Consider the following 21021-nt stretch of genomic DNA (forward strand, 5'->3'; position numbering starts at 1 on the left):
ATAAATTTTATTGCAATCTTGATACAATATTGTTTGCCTCCCAGCTCTAGTTACCACAGATATGAATGTAAATGCCAATACATAACTTTCTCCAGGTATCATAGACCTCCTTTTTTGTCAGGAATTATATCTGTGAGATCATCAAGTGTCTAATGTAATTCTTTGATGTGGAGTTTCAAGAATTTTTGGAATTTAAAAATGGGTCACAGACCAAATATGGTTGAGAATCCCTGCACTAAGACCAGCTTTACTTGTTAATTTAAACTTCCTCAGAAAGAGTCTTAAGAGTTTAAAATCTGTCTCTAATGCATTGTGTACTTAATTCTGAATTTGATTTTGTGGTGCATTAAGAGTGCTGTTCTAGAACACTTCTCTTCTGCTGTCCCAATCTCAACAGACTTGATGCAAATTGCTCCTCTATACTTATCTATTTCGTTTTCATTCTGAAGGTGCATATTCTTATCTATCATGAAAGAGCAATATACTAATCTATTTTTGGTGAATCTTATCATAGCATCAAAAAATTGGAACAGGAGATATTGAAGGACACAGGCACAATTTCTATCTGCTGCCAATATACAATGACTGAATATGATCTACACATTAAGCTAAAGAGATACACATGCTAACTTGTGTTATTTACGGATTTGGGCTTCAGACTGTGCCAATTAAACCTGGAATTATAGAGTCTGCAGAAATAGCTACAACAGCTACAGTCTGCATTTTATGCTGTATAAATGACTGATGTCTAGGGCCAATAAACTTCTAAATATCCTCAAGGCTGTTTCAGCAAAAATGGCACAAAACTCCTCAGGCTTCACAACAGAATGTGCTGCCAGCCAAAGTTGGCAAAGGAAACACTTAACATAACCATTAGTGCAGTTAGGCTGTTTGCCTCTGTTTGAGTTGGAGGTTGAAATATAGCACCCTTGCCATAAGCTGTGAAACCAGATAAGATCCGCAGATGGGGTTAGATATCTGCTGCCAGTGTAGCCAGCTGTGCTGCTAGCGAGGTCTAGCACTGGCTGATAGCAGGATTATTGCTGGGGACTAGGACTGGGAGAGATGTAATAATGGCCAGGAGAAATGGCTTGTTTCAATGGACAATGAATCAATGGACATGGGCATTAGCAGAGAATGGTTTAAACAGTGGCAGCGCACTATGGTGTTAAATAGAGGCGGGAGTCAAAGGGCCAGTGCTGGCTGTTAGTGGAGGCTAATGAGCTATGAGAAAGAGGGAGAGCTTTGATACTGGCCAATATTCAACTTATATTATTAGCTTTAACATCAAAATAAGTCAAAGGGCTTTCGGATAATGACTAATAAAAAGTATATTTGAATATTTATAATAAATATATTAAAGGGGTCATATGTTGTTGCTAAAAAGAACATTATTTTGTGTATTTGGTTTAATGCAATGTGTTTATGCGGATTAAGGTTCATAAAACACATTATTTTCCACATAATGTACATGATTGTTTCTCCTCTATGCCCCGCCTTTCTGAAACGTGTCGATTTTTACAAAGCTCATCGGTCTGAAAAGCGAAGTGTGCTCTGATTGGCCAGCTATCCAGTGCATTGTGATTGGCCGAATACCTCAAGCGTGTGACAGAAATGTTACGAGCGCCTTCACGACATGGCGGCGGCGGCGGCGGCAACAAAACTACAGTGAGAATAAAAGTTACACCTTCTTTCTTTGCGTGAACATTTGGGCGGCGTTATGCAAATCTTCCCACACAGTGACGTAGATATGTGGGGGCGTGTTAGAACGAGCTGTTTTAGGTAGGTGTGGCTGACTCTTAACTTTTATAAAGAATATCTCTTTGGATTTGAGACTTTAGTCTTTGCAACTTTACAGATCTTCTTTATGCACCAAGAGCTTGTAACACTCCAAAGAGAAAGGAAAAATTGAAATCGCATCATATGACCCCTTTAACTATACCGTGTTTGGAGTTGTTACAATTTTGTGATGTGATTTTAATTAATGTGATTTTTAAAATTTGTAGTTATTTATTTATAATTTTGAAAGAACTCTTATGCTTACCATGGTTGCATTTATTTAAATTATTAAATATTATTACAATTTAAAATAACTGTTTTCTATTTTATATATTTTAAAATGTGATTTATGTTGATAACATTTGTGCTGCTTAATATTTTTGTAGAAAATGTGATTAAAAATGTTCAGGATTCTTTTATGAAAAAAAAACCCTGCATTAATTTGAAATATAATTTGTTGTAACATTGTAAAAGTCCTTACTGGTACATTTGATCCCTGCTTAAAACATATGAATATTTTTTGACTTTATAGATGCCTGACTTTCTTTACAATGTTATAAATTATGAGCAATATAGAATGACTTTAAAGTAAAATTGTAATGTTAAAGTCTTGAAACCTTTAACATCTCTCAACATTGACATTAACAGACCTCTCTTAACATTAATAGATCTAATAATAATAATAATAATAATAATAATACTAAAATAATGATAAATATTACTTGTAAAAAATATTAGCAATATAATAATAATGTTATTATTGTTGTTGTTATATTAATATTTAAGCATATTTATTGTCAAAATGCGTGAAATTAAAAAATAAGATGCACATAAATAGAACGCACAACAAGCACGTATGATATCAGACTAAAAACGCATGTTCCAACATTCTGAACATTGTGTTCAGTGCAGCTCTAGAAAAGGTAACAGCCTGAGGAAAAGTTGATGATGGATCCCCTGCATTACAGAACCCATATTGAGCTCTGACACTCTGGGGCTGACAGCACAGATGCAGGGTAAACAAACAGTGCATTAAGACCATCTCAGAGTCAGGAGGCTGACAGGTTAAAAGACTGCTACCCCATACAGATGAGAGGCATCCACTCTCTTCCACAGACTACATTTCCCATATCACTTTGGTGTCTGCTCTTAAAACGAAATGCTGTCCTGGAAAGGTCAAAAAGCTGGAAAGGCACACATTTACAAGTTTTCCAAGTGCAAAAATATTTGTTTGCTAAAGATTATGGCAGCAGCATCACAAATGAATGCCTTTCTGCTGGCTGCTTAGTGAGTGTGTTATCCCATGGGGTGCTGGTCATTTGAAACATACTGGGATAAGCCTTATAAACCGATTAGGAAAGAGGCCATATTCCCATAGGCTCAGTGTTTCTTTCCATGACTTTCCATCTCTCCAAATCTTGAACCAACAACTGTGCACCACCAAAAAAAAACACACATTATCTGAGCTCATGTTTGCAATTATATAAATAACCTTCCTCAAAACAAATAAAAGGTGCCTCAGCAGGCTTTTAATTCATTAAGAAGATACAACTTCCTCACTATTGTTGATTTTTTCTTTTTCTTTTTCCCTACTGTGTACTGTTCGATTCTGAATCTGTTCAGCAGCTTATCTATGTTAAACACCTTTGACAAGGTTGGTCGGCCTTTGGGACTAGGGAATTCTTTAACAAGACAACAAATGGTTTATCTTTGTGTGCAGAGCTTGCCTACACCTCCATGTAAAGGTCATATAACTGGAGACAGATAAGCCACAATCTATGGGGACAACAACCACCGGCGTTACTATTCAACGGATTAGTTGGTTTTCAGAACTATAAAGGCAAACATTGTGGTAGATCTGTTTGCGTCTTTTCTTGTTGCTGGTTTTTAATGAAAGGTTTAGGTAAAGCTGGGTGTTTACTACTGCAATAAAACAGCATTGTGAATTCTCAATGCTACACTACAATGGTTTTATGAATATCTTCAAGATCTTTTGGCTAAACACGAGTATAATTCTTGCTGTCAGATGCTTAAAAAATATGTTCCCATGCTTTCATTTCTTGCATGCCTGACTTTCTTTACAACACTTTAAATGAGAAGCAATTTAGCAATGACAATAATGTAAAATTATAATGTTAAAGCCTTGAAACCTTTTAAATCTTTTAACATTAAGTTATATCTAATTTAGCATACACATAATAATAACAATATTAATAATAACAACAGTTATTTAATAATTATTATCATTATATATGCTAAATTAGATGTTATTATATCTATCAATATTAAGAGGTATGATAATAAATAATTATACATTCTTCATTATATGCTAAATATGCAATATGCTTGTATATACTATATATACACAGTATATACATACAGTGTGTGTATGTGTGTGTGTGTGTGTGTGTGTGTATAAATATCAGTGTTTCCCATTCATTACCTAGAATACCTATGTATTATATTTATACTTCTCATTATGACATGTTTATATGAATGTATTTCTGAAGGGAACTGACTGACTTCAGAAAAGTTTCGATGGCATTTTCCCCCTATTACCTCCGTATAATGCATTTTAAACCAAGGAAACGCTATATTACTGCTGTTCCATAAGGGCCACCTGCTGTCAGAGAGAGTGAATTTGTGTTCTCATTCAGCCTGTCTGTCGTTTTTGTTTCGTTTTAGGATCATTTCACAAGATAAAGTCAGATCATTCTGTTTTTGCCTCAAATGTTGAAATGATACAGTCAAATTTAAATTAAAAACTGCTCATGCTACATGTGTGTAGCATCTTTCTTTGTATCATGATTAAAACGCAGTGGTTGGCTCTAATTTTAAATGGCTTTTTTTATTTTTTATAAATATGTTTAGTTATAGTAGTAGTAGCAATTGCCTGTTTTTGCAAAATAATTTCATGGCCAGGAAAAAAAAATTATAGCTGGCAAATTTTCTCAAGTCACCAGCCATTGGCAGATGTGGCAAAGTTATTTTTAGGCCCTGCTTGCAAGTGTAGAAATTAGGACAAAAATATTGTAATTATTTCCCTACTGTAGTATAAGGTAAAATAATATACCTGTGAAAAACTAATTTTCAAATATTTTACAGTGCAATTGTTTTACAATATATGGTTATTACTGTCATTGGAATAATAATATAAATTATTAATATTATTATATTCTAATTTGTTTAACTTCTAAATTCATCTGTGTGAATATAATTTAGACTGAGACACTATATCACAACAATCAAATTTCAAGCAAAAGTCACTTCTCCAGCTTTTTTCTTTGTTTAGTTTGCTCTCTGAACTGGTGTTGGAGATCTTCATTTTGAACTCTCAAAGTGCACCAGGTAGATGGGGGGAGGGGGTAGACATAGACACTATAGATACTATTAGATAGATGGATGGATGGATGGATAGATGGATATAGATACTATTTACATTTGATAAAAAATGTTTGCAGTGTTGTTCCATTCAGCCATGCAAACCACATTTCTACCTTCAAGGAATTCTTTATATCATGATTTGACATGGGTTTGAAATAGTGCAGCATAACAGTCAGAAAATGGGCTGAAAATATGGGCGATGCAGCTACTGCCTCGATCCAGGTGCTGATGATGCAAGATTTTTTTTTTGCAGCACTAGCATGTGCTACTGGACATGTGTTTGTCAATTTGATGTTCAGCCCAATGGAATCAGGTGAATGATAGCAAATACTCCGCACCATTTTGATTCATCAGCGTACACTGCACCAAAACAAGCTTAGCGTCTACTACGCCTCTAATGAGTCTCTGCACAAACAGATGTACCCATAGGACATTTGCTGAGTCTTAATTAGAATCCTCTGACAAATCAGACACCAAGGCGGTCTGGCTACTTTGTAAACCCGTGCAAACACAGTGAATTACACTACAGGGTAAAGCAAGACGTCCCAAATGTTTACGCACATGTCCCAGTTACCCCTTTTGTTGATCAAAATAACACCATCCCCTATGGGAAAAAACCCGCAGACCATCATAAAACAAATTTGCAGCAATGCTCAGATGTGCAGAAACGCCCTTTGATAGATTGCCCAAATCCATCTCTTAAATCTAAATACAGTGGTTTCCATGGCGACCGTGTCTTTGACTTTACTAGATGGTGATGCAGGTACCCCATTCATCTCTTGGCCTTCCTTTTGGTCTATATGTGTGTGACGCTCTCTTGATTTCTATCAGTTCTCACAGGTATCTGAGGTCTGTGTCAGCAGGGACTATATTTCATTGCAAACCACTGACTGAGCTTCTCTGCAAGTTATGGTAAATCAAACACTTTATTTGCATACCTATAAAAGACACTGATGAAAAAATGAAAACAGTGTGCAGTTTTGTGATGTCACAATGAAATACATACAGATCTGTGCATAGAACAGTTACAGAGGTAATACGAGCCAGGATAAAAATATCCGGTGATTCAACATTTGGTGGACACCGTCCAAAACACATCAACTAAGCATATTTGCTGAGTTTTTCAATGCAGTAGCAGAAACTGGATTCCCAACAAGATGTAGGGGAGACCGTGAGCAATTTAACAAACTAAATGTTCTCAATGATGTGGGATGACACTTATTCAGAATATGCTCAGTAAAGTTCTCTCTCTGAGAAAAAAGTGTTTTACATACACTGTAAAACTGAACAATGAAATTAGTTAATTTCACTTAAACATAACAGAAAGTTCACTGTACTTACTAGAAAAAGTTACATGAACTAAATAATTGTTTATATTAAGCTGAACTTAAACTAAATGAGTTGCAGCAAATTTCTAATTCCCAGAATGCTTTGTGTCAGGAGAATCAATTTTAAAATTAAACGTTATTTTGTGTGTTTTTGCACAACATTATATATATATATATATTGTCTGGTACGTACACACACACACACACACACACACACACACACATGTTAGTTTTTATGGTTTACGGGGACTCTCCATAGGCGTAATGGTTTTTATACTGTACAAACTCTGTATTTTCTATCGCTCTAAACCAACCCTACACCTAAATCTACCCCTTACTGAAAACTTTGTGCATTTTTAGATAAAAAAAAAAAAAAACACCATTTAGTATGTTTTTTTAAGCCTTTTGAATTATGGGGGACACCGAAAGTGTCCTCATAAATCACCTTCACATTGTAATACCTATGTCATACCCATGCCATTATATAAAATTGTGTCCTCCTCATAAACCACATAAACGTGCATACACTCTCATATTAGTTTCCATTTTTTGTGGAGACGTGGTCCTCATAATGTAGGGAATACCAGGTACACACACACTTTTTGTATTAAATTCAATTGCTATATTATCTAGTTTTTATTTTTCCATTAGAAGTCTGTTAATGGCACTGTAAGTTTTGTTATTTTCATATATTTAGCCAACATTCTGTATACTAGAAGAGACGTTAGTGGTCTGTGAATTATAAAGGAAAATGTTACAATTGTCCCAGGTTTACCATACTTATTGTGGTATGTATTAATCAGTAGGTGCAAAATCATGCTAAATAAATAAAGAACCATGATAAAGCCAAGTTGTATAAGTTGTTCTGATGCCTCTGATTTGTGTCATAAATTCATAAGCTCATAAAGAGGATTGTGGACACTAATAGGCTGCAACTCAAAAACATAGAAAAGAAACAGCATTCTTAAAAAATAATAAAGTTTTTCCTCCTGTCTTCTGTAACAATTCAGCACAGAGGCACCATTGAACTTAATATTCAATGAATAAAATAATTTAAACAATACCTGCTGTCAGTGCCACTGTAAATGCATTACATTTTTCATTTGAAAATAATTTGGAGAAAAAATAAACATACCATGAATGTATATTGAACACATGCATTATAACACTGCAGTGATGTGCAATTAATATCTTGTCAGGAAAAACAAAGATATTCTAAGTAACGCATTAAAAATCTCAGTCTGAAACAATGCAGACGAATAAAGATTCAGAACAAGGAATTCATGTCAAGGTCAATATATACATTAGAACAAATAGTCTAAAGATACATAACAAACTGCCTTTCAAGGTCCACAAAGGCCTATTCTTCATTATGCAAATACATAAACTAAAGTTAGCCTAATTTAATGAGAGGATCAAAGAAACCAAGACCGAGACTGTCTCCAAGGAAGATGCTCTTCAGTCTCATCAAGCATGATTAGACAAAACTCTGAGACAGCGCTGTCGTCACACACGGATTAATTAACCGCACATAGATAAATCCTGGGGATTTGTGACAGAGAACATAACATAAAGTCTAGACTCTGTAAGCTATTATCTGTTATGGTCCACAAGTTCATTGATCTACTGATGTTAAGGTTTAGTGGTTTCTAAGCATTAAACTAACCTTTTTATTTATTTTTTATTTTTTTGGCTTGGCCCTACAAGAGAAATGGCTCGTAAATGCAGCAAAACATTTAAGCTCTATATCAAGTGCCATGACAAGCAAAAGAATATAGCATGGATACCTCTTAAATATTTTCTTAGCAGGACTTATTTTCACTAATGCACTGACACAATTTTAAGTCTAAATAAATTTGCAGATTACATTTAAAAATAAGCATTTTAAATGATTCATGATTTACTTTAAGTGAGTTAAATGACTGCAGAGGTAATCTAAAATTTTAATCATGAGAACTGAGTGTGAAAAGTCAAATACAGACATTTCAAACAATACCGATGATCATAATCAATATGGTAGCAATATATTGTGCATCATTAGGTTTTTATATCCTCTCTCACCCAGACTCTTCACCCTAAAACCTGCTTCAGCCTGCAGTTACAGAAAGAAAAGCCAGGATTCCCATAGCTCTCCATAAGACTCTACAAATCATTCATCTTGTCTCAAATCAATAATAACCTGAGATGCTAAAATAACTTGCAAACATTGACTCTTTTTTTGTGCAGTCATGTTTTGCAGCAAAACTATTTCTTGCACCTGAAAAATATAACTCTTCACAAAAACACATTTTGTTATGCGTATATTGGGTGGGAAATACACCCTCGTACCCTCGTACCAAAAACGATATGTAAATAATCTCGGAAAATTACATAATCTACATTTAACATTAATCAATCCGATGACATTGGACAGATATTTCTCACGTTCCAGGAAAATCCCAAGAGAACTTTGCCATAAAATTTCCATAACTACAAAGCAGCCAAGATCCTGAGGAAAGGGGGATTTGGGAAAACAAAAATCCATTGTTACAACTCGAACAAGACATGTAAAATCTAAACCTAAGGCGTGTTCTTTGTACTCTCTTTTTCGACAGCACAAATCTACTAAACCCATCAAACAGTCTGCACATTTTAGTACTCCAGGGATTCATTTCCTAAAGCAGAAACAGTAAAAAATTAGGGAGCATATGAGAAGCTCAGAAGCTTTATGGATCCGTCTGTGTGATGCTCATGGGCATTTTCCCACTCATTTTCAAAGCATCATTTTAAAGCAGCACAATGCTGAATAAAAGAGTGCCGCGTGCACCAAACGTGATAACGACAGAGTAGTCTGAAATAAATAACCAGCTACCTGAAATTAAAAAAAAAAACAGTTTTTAGCTTACATCACAACATTCTTCTAAAATAAATCACTGTTACTGACAAAAATGTGATGTGGGATATTGTTTAACATTATATTGATGAATCAAACCAGTCAGTTCTGAATCTCTATAATCAAACTATCAGCAGGAATCAAACATAAGCACTCAGCGCCAAATATGCTACTTGTCTAATTTTTACGGCACATTTAAAGACTTCAGCTGTTATCTGTGAATAAAAGCGATCAACACAACAAATACAAGAGCTACAAAGTCGAAGCCCCACAGGAAGATCAATCAACCAACAGACAATAACATGATGCAAAACTGACCATGTTGCTAGATAAAATGGTTTTATGTCTCTCTCTGTTGGTACTCAGAAGCTAAAATGTCCTAACAGATGCGTGAGAGGCCAGCTGGTAAAAACAAGAATAATTTCCTGATTACGAAATGAGGCAGAATAATGTTTGAACAGCTAGAAACAGATGTGGCATGCCTCTTACTCTGAAAGAGCCAGGAGTCTTTTCAGCTAGGACAGAAATATAAGGTGTAAATAACAGCAGATCTGCAGTGCAGCACAAATCAGAGTCTGACACCATCTAGTTTGCTCCTGCCAGATACAGAACTTATTAAGTCATTACCCACGAGCACAGCAATCCCATAAAACTGATGGATTGCTTTTGATCCTCTCTGATCTCCACATGACTATAACATTGATTTGACCGGCACGTCATCACTCCTTTAGTATGTTGCATGGAGCACTGAGGTCTTACCTTAGGATACTGCTGCACCGGGATCAGCACGCGCTCCGACAGTTTGATGTTTTTGTTGCTGATGATATCCAAGTATTTCTTCACCTCGCCATCTTTTCTCAAATCGTCTCCTTCGAACTTTTCAATCTCTGAATGAAAGAAAGAAAAAATCACTCTGGTCAAATAATGTCACGATTTCCAGCCCAGAATATGAGTACAAACTCTTTTCAGCTTCTTGTGGCACGTTTATTAACAACAATTAAATAAATACTCTGCGTAGAACGTAACTTGTCGGCGTAAGCCTGCTAAGCCCTTATTCGCATGACAAACACAAATTGAAAAGCTACTGCGTAAAACTGTAATATTTTGTGCTTGAGGAATTTTATGGTGCTTTTGAGAATTGAGCCGGAGACTTAGCCACACAACATTAAAGAGGCTTGAAATGAAGCTGTCACCTGGGTTCCTCCAGGGATCCCCTTCTGTCGCTGCTAAATTAATGCTCAGCAGAATTGAGAATTATGAACCTGTGCAAGTCGTGTAAAACACGGAGCGGGGAAAGAAGGGAAGGGAAGTCAGCAGGTGAAGGGAGACCATTATTTTTCACCTCAACTCTGGTGAGTCTCTCAGCTGCTTAGACCTGCAGAAAACCACAGTGTCTCACTTTCACTTCTACACTGAATGTAGTTGGGAGGAGCAGCTCGGATTTCATCCCAATGTGTTTTCAAGTTTTAAGTCCTGTAGACCCAAAGCGTGTTTGTTTTAATGATAGCTTAGTGTGGTGGTCTTTGTGAATACAACACAGCTTGTCTGCTGCAGTTATATGGCCCCTTATGTATTTAAAATGAAACTTTCTCTCTGTATAGTTCTTCTGTAATGATCACCTCTGTTTTTCTAAATAAACCACTTCTTGTTTATTATCAATGCTTTGCAATAAACAGCTAGAAAGCAATTATTTGCTGGTTATAATATAATCAGCTGGAATTAAGTGCAACAACAGAGGATAAAATAACAGAAAAAAAAGAATAAATAATGAAAGTTATTTTTGCAGTTATTTTGAACCAGCTGGTCTCAAGTTGATTTTTAGAGGATATATGAAGTCAGTTCCCCTCAAGTTCACAAAGGTGTCCTATCAGAGAAACCACAGGTGTAGTTCAGCACATTAAGGATGAACATGTCTCACCAATTTTTGAAAACCAGAAGGTAGGCCTACTTGGTACCTTTAAAAAAACCTTTTCCTTACTTTTGAACAGTATTATCGCTTTAAACCAGTAGTTCTTTGCTAAAAACAATAGAAAGAAAATAAGATCTCAGTTTACATCTTGATTTTATGTTTATATTTAGCCTTTTAATTCGGATTTTAATATTTTTAAAAATTATTAATTTAAATACTTCAGGTCCCCTTGGAAGCTTGCTGAGGCCCCCTAGTGGGCCCCGGCCCCCTAAGTGAGAACCACTGCTTTAAAGCTAACACACCTATTTTTGCTTAAAAAGCTTTGAAGCACTAACAGCCCTATGGTTGTGAGCTCAGATGCCGGCTGAGACGATGCATGAACTGGAGAGTTACAGAGGTCTTGCTTCATCGTGTGCCCTTCAGCATGACACTTACTCTCAGGTGGCTGCAAGCGACTAATGGCAAAGCATCTGCAAAATGACAACAGCACGAAAAGGTGAAATTTCTATCAAAAAAGCAAACAATGACATGGTCTATGTAAAAGTCACCTGATCGTGATGATCGATTTTTTTTTTTTCCTTTTTTGTACTGGGGATGCTGTTCTTCCTGTCGCCTTATCCTTTCCTCTGAAAGGTATGAAAGAAATCAAACCAGGCTGAAAATGAGAAGGAGACCTAACAATAAGGCATACTAAAATTTATTTTACGGCCACACACAGCCTGAATTAATATTTATTTTTGCATGAAACTGTAACATAGGAATTAGGAAAGTATAATCACTTTGTCCTCTTGCTTATGAATATATGTAAGTTCATTTTAAATATAAAAGTACTTCTGCAGACTCAGTAGCTGCACTGTAATCCACTGGGAACAGACTTGTGCTCTGTGCATGTCTAATGCTATTTTATTTGCACAGAAAAGATTTGATCAGACAAAATTCAAAGCTGCCATTATTCCTTTGACTTTTTGCAACATACAAACTGAACAAAAACAAATTTAACATGAAAAAAACAACTAAAAAACAGGAGCGCTGTAAAACCTCTGTGTCTTCGGATTTCATTGATTTTGTATGCCCCTAAACACAATGAAAGCCATCTCTTAAGTATGCCATGCATGCCTGACAACGCTAACTAACAAAAGTCTCTGTGTGCTATTTAGGAGCTGCTGATCTGAACTTACTGAATGAGTAAAAGACCAAAAAGTCCATAAATGGGCTTTTAGTTGATATATATAACAATTTCAAGGGTGAGTGGCTCTGTGGAATGAGTATGGCAGCATAATAGGGAAGATCCAGGCTTAAATTCTGGCTTGGCCTTTGCATAAAACACTTCAGCTCAGCTTGTTTAAGGAGTGCCCTATACGGTTACCAATGCATAAACAATTGATTGGTCATTCAAAGGTAAAAATATATATTCAAGCATTTAAATTTGAAGCATTTAAGAAAAAAATCTCTAACTGATCTACCAAAAAGCATTCAAATCTGAACATTTTTCATCTTGGCATTATAATAAGTAGAAAAGCGTGCACATCACAGAATGTCAAATATATTCATCTAAAGGCTCTGTGAAGTTTCTCTACAGTTGTAGTTCACAAGAAGATTCTAGATTGAATTCTATGATCCTTGTTCAGCATGAACCAATTGGGTACAATTTAAGGGATGCTGGATCTGTCCAAATAATAATGTTCACAATGACAAAAGAAAATCTGAAAAGACCTTTGGGCCTAATCTGAGACTGATCAAGCAGGTGGATATGGCTTTTAATAATATTATTTGGAGTGTCACGGTATTGTTCCTTGATATACAATACATTTTACACCACTTGATCCACCTTTTCTAACAATCCTTTAAAAAGACATAACCGTACGGAACTTTGAAGACTCACAGGCTCTCTGAAGATAGCATCCTGCTGGCTGGAAAATGAAACTTTCAGCTGAAAATTACATTCACATTGTAAAACACATCAATCTGACCTCTTGATCAGGATCTATGGAACTCAGAAATTCAAAATCTCTCACATTAGAATAATACGGCTATGAAAAAGAAAGGTAAATCACCCTTTTGTTCTAGTAAAATACATTTTCAACCCAAAATCATTTGAAAGTTATCTGTTACAATTCAATTTTTTTTGTCACCCTCATTTTGTGCTCACTATTTCTTTGTAATCTGTAACATAATCTTTTTGGTTTGCACTCTCCTGACACACTCATACACACATATAAGGTTACAAAGGTGTAGGTTTAAAAATGATTGAATACAGATAAAGGTGATGACTCAGTCACAGGATATGGAGGAGGCAACTGGCACAAGTGAGAGATGAAAATTAGTTTGAGCTAATTGTGCATTGCTCAAACCAGTCTTGTGTTTCTGCCTCAGCAATATTACGAACCATGGGTAATAATCACAGTACCCTTCCTATTCAAAAAAGTCAACTCTGCAGGAATCGTAGCTTTGTAATCCACCAGAACACAAATTAACAGAGAACTGAGGCAATCTCAGCTGCCAAGGCCCTCTGTGATTGTACTTTCCTATTTTATAACATATATCCCACTTTGAGGATATTCTTGATCTATTATAAAACCCAATTTGGACACTTTCAATCCAAAGAACACAGACAAAGGATTTAATACAAACTTTTTCGGCAGCACTTATGCTACATCAGCTTGTGAATTGTTGCCCTGCGGTCCCCGAGGGAAATTTTTTTCAATCTGCTTTACAACCTTTTTGTCTACTACTCATACTACTTCAGCGAGCAATGACCACCTTTATCAATTTTAGATGAAGGTTTATATTCTGGTTAAATTTTTATTATAATTCTTGCTTAGATTTATAGAAATCAGAGATTCTGTTTAATGTGGTTAAGAAATCAAGTTTGCATGGCACTTAAAGGGGTTATTCAATGCAGGAAATATATGTATATTTAACCAAACTTGGCTGTCTATTTAGTAGAAAGGCATTTTTTATATAATAGGTGCTTTAATTGGTGCTATGTGACTAGAGAAAATGGACAAAATGGGTTACAGTGTTCCCTTTTGCCAAAGTTTGCATCATCCTGCAGACTTTAGCTGACAAATAAACTGGGAGATCTGGGTACAGGTAACATAAAGAGTGCACATTGTTCATTTACATATAAACGGTCAAAATATGATCCAATTCTGATTAATATCAACATTCTTGTGCCTGTAAATGCAGTCAATGAGAAATTGAGTGCAAAACACACACACACACACTATCCACTAAACACATCATATTCAAAGAGTGATATTGCTATTTTTTAATGAAACAAATGCACACCTGCCTGTAATATTTTGACATTTAAAATGTTATACTACGATATGTTTGAATGTGTCACTTTACAACACCATGATTTTACAATAGGCTTCATAATATTTGTTTCAGATGAGTTTGAGAAACTCATTTCAGTTTCTGAATATTAATATATTTCCATCTTCTGCCTATCTCAACAAATATTACTCAAGTCATTACTATTAGAAACCTCTTCTCTTTTCATTTCCTTCCCCATCATACATCGCCTTTCATTGTGCATCACCCAAATTTACATTACTTAATTAACCTTAGTGGCCCGGCGGGAATGTAGATATTTTTTATAGCTTAGTCAGAGGTGATATTTGCGCACTGTGCATCTTAAGACACTGAACCATTAATACAGTAATCTTCTACACTAAAAATGTATGACCCTCAAAAAGATGCTTCAAACTCAAATACACTGACATTACCGCTGACATAAAGAATTCATTATGGATATGTTTCCATAATTCATATCCCTTCAACAAATGTGTTGTAATGGTTGAACAACAATTGAGGGTGAATGAAAATGATATTTCCTGGATATTTCTTAGGGGGGAGGAAAAGACACTCAGCTCTAATGTTTAACCTCCACAGTAAAGAACATCTTGTCTTGCTTCCTAATTACAATGAAAGTGAGCCTGGCGTGTGCTGCATCACTCCTCTCTGAACTTCTAATCAGTGGGAAAGAACACTCTCAGGTCTAAAGTATAGTTGGTCGACAGATGTCAGCACAGTTGGCTCTTGCACCTTTCAGAGGGTGCCATAACAAAATTAGAGTGACGCTAAACGTATCAGGACAGTAAATATATTACAAAGGGCTTTTTAAATGTAATTATCATTTAATTATGTTTTAAAAAGATCAGAGATAGTAAACAGACCTGTTTACCCAAGAATTTAAAATTCCACCCAGCAGGTAGCAGATCTATTTCCTTTGAACAAAAATGTCTTATGTATTTTACAATATTAAAACTCAACAATGAACGGCTATATTTTTATTAACTAATATTAAAAATGTTTTTTATGTTTTAAAAGAACTCCTTTATGCTCACCAAGGCATTTATTTGATCAAAAATAACTTCCATTTTAATATATTTTAAAATGCAATTTATCCCTGTGATGGCAAAGCTGAATTTTCAGCAGCCATTACTCCAGCCTAATATACTAATTTGGTGCTCAAGAAACATATATTTCTATTATAAATGTTGAAGACAGTTGTGTAACTGCTGTGCAACAGTTTTGAAAACCATGATTTTCAGGATTCATTGATGAAAAGAAAGTTTAAAAAAAAGCAGCATTTATTAAAAATAGGAATTTTTTGTAACATTATAAATTTCATTACTGTCACTTTCAAAAACAAAAATCCTCAAACTTGTTTATTAAACATACATGTGTGCACATATTACAGGCTGCCCTCAACAGACTGTGCAGTTGGACTGCATTCATTCAGCTATTGACAGCTCACTAACAGTAACACAGAGACAAAAATACAAAAAAGCCTAAAATCATTCTGACATGCTTTTTAGCTAATCTCTTTTCTCCATTACATTTTAAATGACTCCCCCAATCATAAGAAGATTCCTTAATTGAACTTTTGCCGGGGGGCTCGTATTATGCATGAATGAGGAACTGAGAGTGTGGCTGTCATGCATTAAAAGGACAATATGATTTCTGCTCCAGCTTTGCTGAGTCTCCTTTCACACGATGCTACAGATGAGCATACAGAAGAGCAAAGGGACAGAGAGATAGCTAGCTTTTAGATCCCACACATTTGCTTCACCTGTCTGACGCATATTTCAAAATGAAATCACACACTTAATTCAGTATCCATGTTGTTCTTTAGCCAAAATGCGCATTAACATCTGCCACATGTATAATATTGATGCTAATTATTCCAGGAGCACAAGGACAAGCCCGTTCGAATTTGCTGTCAGCCACCCCCTGTTCTCCCTGAAGAGTGGTATTACATCAAGTCACCAAACACACTTGCAAGGGAGTGCTACTCACTGCCTCTCACAGCAAGTGTATGGGCATCCCATTTTTAGAAGGTGTTATTGTAACAGCAAGAAGAAAAGGAGCCTGCCATCCAGCCAGAGAAACAAAGACACTTGGGATTTCTTTGTTCCAGCTGGAGTTTCGGGAACAATCTATGCAGAGCAGTTCACTGTGTATCTCATAGCAAACACAAGTGGCCTGTGCCAGTTATGCTGCTGAGGAAACCAAACAATATGCATGGTGAGGATCAAAAATAAATATATCCTGGTGGAATATATAAATGCAAATTTCATTAGCTTTATATATAATAATGAAAAAAGTGTTTTTTTCTCTGATGAATCAAATGGCGAAAAAAGGAAGGAAACTTAAATATTTTCAGCCACTCCTTTATTTCTTTCCACCAATCGTGAACCGCATAGGATTGTGGGATATTATCTACATCTGCACTGCTTCAAAAACCAACTTGGATAAAGGCACAGTTATGTGAATGCTAGATTCAGATTTTCCTTGATGCCTTCCTAAATATACTGCCTACGAAGGCATAATGTTTCATTTTTCACAGCCATTAACTCAAGGAAGGCAACATGCTAAAGATTCATGAAGCCGGGGGCAAATATACAGTTGGCTGGTGGCTTGGAATCATTTGTTCCATCAGTAAGCCTATATATGGAAGGAAAAAACTAATAGTCACACTTCTAGTAGCTCACAGCTAAACAAGGTCTTCCTGTGGCCCCCAAAACATAAAAGAGACCTGGCACGTCCCATATTATTAGAACAGGGTATCAAGCCATCTATCAATTTCAGTTGTGGAGCAACAGCAACATATTTATCAAAATATTAAGGTAGCTGTCATTAACCTATTAGCCTGCACATGATTACTCTGTGATAGAGAGCTGTGGCTTGATAAGTTTTCAAATGGGAAGCTGTTAGGAACAGCTGATCCTATCAACATACCCATTTTAAATAGCTCACACTCTACATACTAATGTCCGGAGGATTGCGGGAGTTGGTCTATCAAAGTCTGTGACTATGCAATCTACAGGTCAAATGTATAGCGCAGGAGAACTAAATCAAGTTAAAAGGCTGCTTATGGAAATGGAGAAATATCATTAAACATTCATTCCATCTTGAGACACGTTCTGTGGCCTAATGATTTCGATTTGTCAGGACAAGGTTACTGCTAGATCACACATTTGATCAACTGCATTCATTAGCACTAATTTAAGACATCTGGAAGCATATGACCTGTGTAGAATCTGAAAGATGTGTGTATTAAACCTTAGACATAACTAGAAAATCCTTGTTAACTTGGACTGCAAACATTTTACACGCACTGTGTAATTTAAAGCAATGGGTTATGAGTCTCTCAGAAGCAAAGAATAGTTTACAAACTGCTAGTTAGCAAGGTCCCATTAGCCCCTGCTGGGAAATGTTGTAACTACACTACACAACTATCTGGTAATAAAAAAGCATTTTTCTCAATTGACGGACACTGAAAAATGAAAGTGTATTCTCAGAAAATTAGACAATTTACTAAACCCCAAATGTTTCATTTTATTATAGTAGTCTTATTAGCAGATACTTTTTTGAGGCCTCTTAAAAGCATGCGGTGTGTATCCTTGTTGAGCAAAAACCTCATTTCAAATCTAGTACTACTAGGTGTTGCGTCAGCCGAGCAACTACCATTGAGATGAAAGGGAATACTGACATAAAGCTTTCTCCAGATATTACATCCTTGGTTATAATAGTGAAGGGTGATTGATAACTGAAATATGACACTCACGCTGTTCTAAATAATTAAGGTTGTAGTGGTAGAATTTTCCATTCAGGCACAGCAATCCTTCAGAGCAGAGGCGGACTTAACCATTAGGCAAAGGTAGGTGACCGCCTTGGGCCCCCAAAAGCCAAGGGCCCCCTAAAATGCTTTTTATATGCGAGATGCGCATTCAGTGCAGACGCACAAGTGGTCGCTGTGGTGTTCATTACCACGACAACCGTCTGTGCGTCCGCGTTGAACGTGCTTCTTAGCAAAAGTAGAGCGATGTAGAAAATGGGGACGGAATCCCGGAATGTATTCATAAAAACGGAATCTACTGTGTAACGCGGAATGTGACGGAATGAACGGCGCAGATGCGTGTCACGCGCAACGCTCGTGGTTGTCGTCTGTAGTAGCTAAATAGTATTTTTGCCATTTAATATTCACATACACTAGTCCATATCGTGGTTTGATTGAAGTGTACTGAATTGCATTTGATTTATTAATTCAATTGATTTATTCACTGACGAATTCCGTGACATTGCTCGTTACACAGTAAACTTCTGTTGTGTAGCATTTTGAATGTACAAAAATTAAAGGGTTTGTTTAATTTTCATTGGAATAAAAGATAGATTAATGTTTTCGCCTTCATTTGATTACCAGAAAAATTAAAATACACAACACAGAATTTCTAAAAAATAAGTAAATAAAATAAAAATTTCATAGAGCCCTATTATTGTATACAAATTATTAAATTAAGTTGTTTTTATGAATTCAATTAATTAGATAGGTTTTTGATTAAACCATTAAAATGGAATACAGAAAAATGTATATTTAAAAAAAAAGAAAGTGCAGAATTTGGGCCCTAAGAATGTAATTTTTGTTAAACATTTAATTGGCCTAAATTGCTGTTAAATTAAACAAGTTTCATGATTTTAATTAATTAGACATGTTTTTTGCTAAAATGTAATATAATCATCCAGAAAAAAAAACTGAATCCAGAAAAATTAAAATGGAAAAAAGGATTTTGGAAAAAATTAAACTTAGGCTAATTTGGGAAAAATAAAACGGATTTCATAGGGCCCTACAAATATCATGCATCTGAAGCTATAATTTTAATACTAAGCAACAGTGCATATTATATAGGGCCTATTTTAATTTTTTTAAATGGCGCTCACTCGTTTTTGTGAAAGACCCAAGAAGGACCATGCACAGTCACTTTCCACACAGGCACACTTCATGTTTGGTTGAAATAATCCTTAAGCATGTAAATTTATAATTATACCCCAACGCACCGCCTAGTGTCCAACCTACTCTAATACTATTATAACCTGTTTAAATGTGACCAAGGGATTTACAACATTAAAGAAATCCTTTATTTATAACATGTTCATGAAAAATCGAAAAGATTAGACACAACTATGGGACACGGTCGAGCAGCGAGCAACAGTGAAAGGAACCTCAAGGTTGTAAATGTGTGAAATTGTATAGGGCCCCATTCCTGTATTTTGCCTGCTGCCCCCAAATCACTAAATCCGCCCATTTCAGAGGTCATATAATACTGTTGTTTAAACCACAAATTAATCACTACAGTTAAGTGTGATATAATAGATGTACTGTACTGTAAAAGCAAAATCAAATATTACTAAATTCTCTGATTAAAAAATGTTTTGTCTACCGCTTTTCATTCAAGACACTGTTTACCCCAAACATCTGTCTAGAAATGAATGACCAGCTGTTTTAATCATATAAGAGCACTTTGATTTAAATGCTTCGTTTTCATCTAAGTTCATCAGGGAGGAAACATTTCAGCAAAATCCTGCCTCATCTTTAACACCACCTTGTTATATCCATTCCAAAAATGGTGTTGCTAAGCAGATTTTTTTGTTGCCTTACTTTTCGTCCCTATGAGGCAAAGAAGGCTCATTTTAGAAAAAGAGACTCTAAAGTGGATGCAGTAGCAGTCTGTCCTTTTCTAAAGTAAGTGGTTTGCATCAAGTCACCTCTATAAAAGCAATTCAGCAATGTGCTTTACAAGATCAAAATGACAGACTGGAATGTGAAGCATCCTCTTTGTTCCCCCATGAGGAACAGCTCATTCCAGGTTGGTGGTTCTCTGAAGTGGACTGTCTCACCTGAAAATCAAAGCATCTGGACGGAGAAGATGAATTCAACTTTAAACAGTCTCTTTCAGCCAAACTTCCCCTATCTTTTCTGAGACAAACCTGTCAACACATTTTGCTTATATCCAATACCGAAATGTAATATATGAAATATTGTCTTATATCAAGAGTGATATTGCCACATATGCTACCTATAAGGTGATGTATAATTTTTCACATATATGCATTCTCTGGGTAGATGAAGATATAAGTTTATAACATATATAATATGCACGTTAATAATATTTTTTTAATATGGCACTATATTTAGCAACTATATATGTGTCAACAATATATATTTTACTTATATATGCAACTGTATTTATTTATTTATTTATTTTATTATGCAGATTCTTAAAAAGTAAACATATACATGGCATATGTGAAAAGCAACACAACCTGCTATTTTTTTTTAAACATCCATAGCAATAGATGAATAAAATTATGTATATGCAACTTTATATTATATATTATTAAATATATTTATATATATATATATATATATATATATATATATGTATGTTAATATGTTT

The 21021-nt window shown here is 35.4% G+C and overlaps 1 protein-coding gene across 3 annotated transcripts in view; it reads right to left on the reverse strand.

Moving 5' to 3' along the window:
* The window catches only part of LOC107666564 (KH domain-containing, RNA-binding, signal transduction-associated protein 2), a 65341-nt gene that overhangs the window by 39869 nt on the left and 4451 nt on the right, over positions 1-21021 (reverse strand). For all 3 annotated transcript variants that reach the window (XR_001631682.1, XM_016457974.1, XM_016457973.1), the window contains exon 2: positions 10123-10250. Coding sequence is in view for 2 of the 3 variants with exons in the window: in XM_016457974.1 (XP_016313460.1) it covers positions 10123-10250 (128 nt within the window). In the remaining variant the exon portion in view is untranslated. The remainder of the gene's footprint in view (positions 1-10122; positions 10251-21021) is intronic.

This window comes from Sinocyclocheilus anshuiensis, unplaced genomic scaffold (genome assembly GCF_001515605.1).
Source record: "Sinocyclocheilus anshuiensis isolate Anshui unplaced genomic scaffold, SAMN03320099.WGS_v1.1 scaffold63, whole genome shotgun sequence".
Taxonomy (NCBI): Eukaryota; Metazoa; Chordata; class Actinopteri; order Cypriniformes; family Cyprinidae; genus Sinocyclocheilus; species Sinocyclocheilus anshuiensis.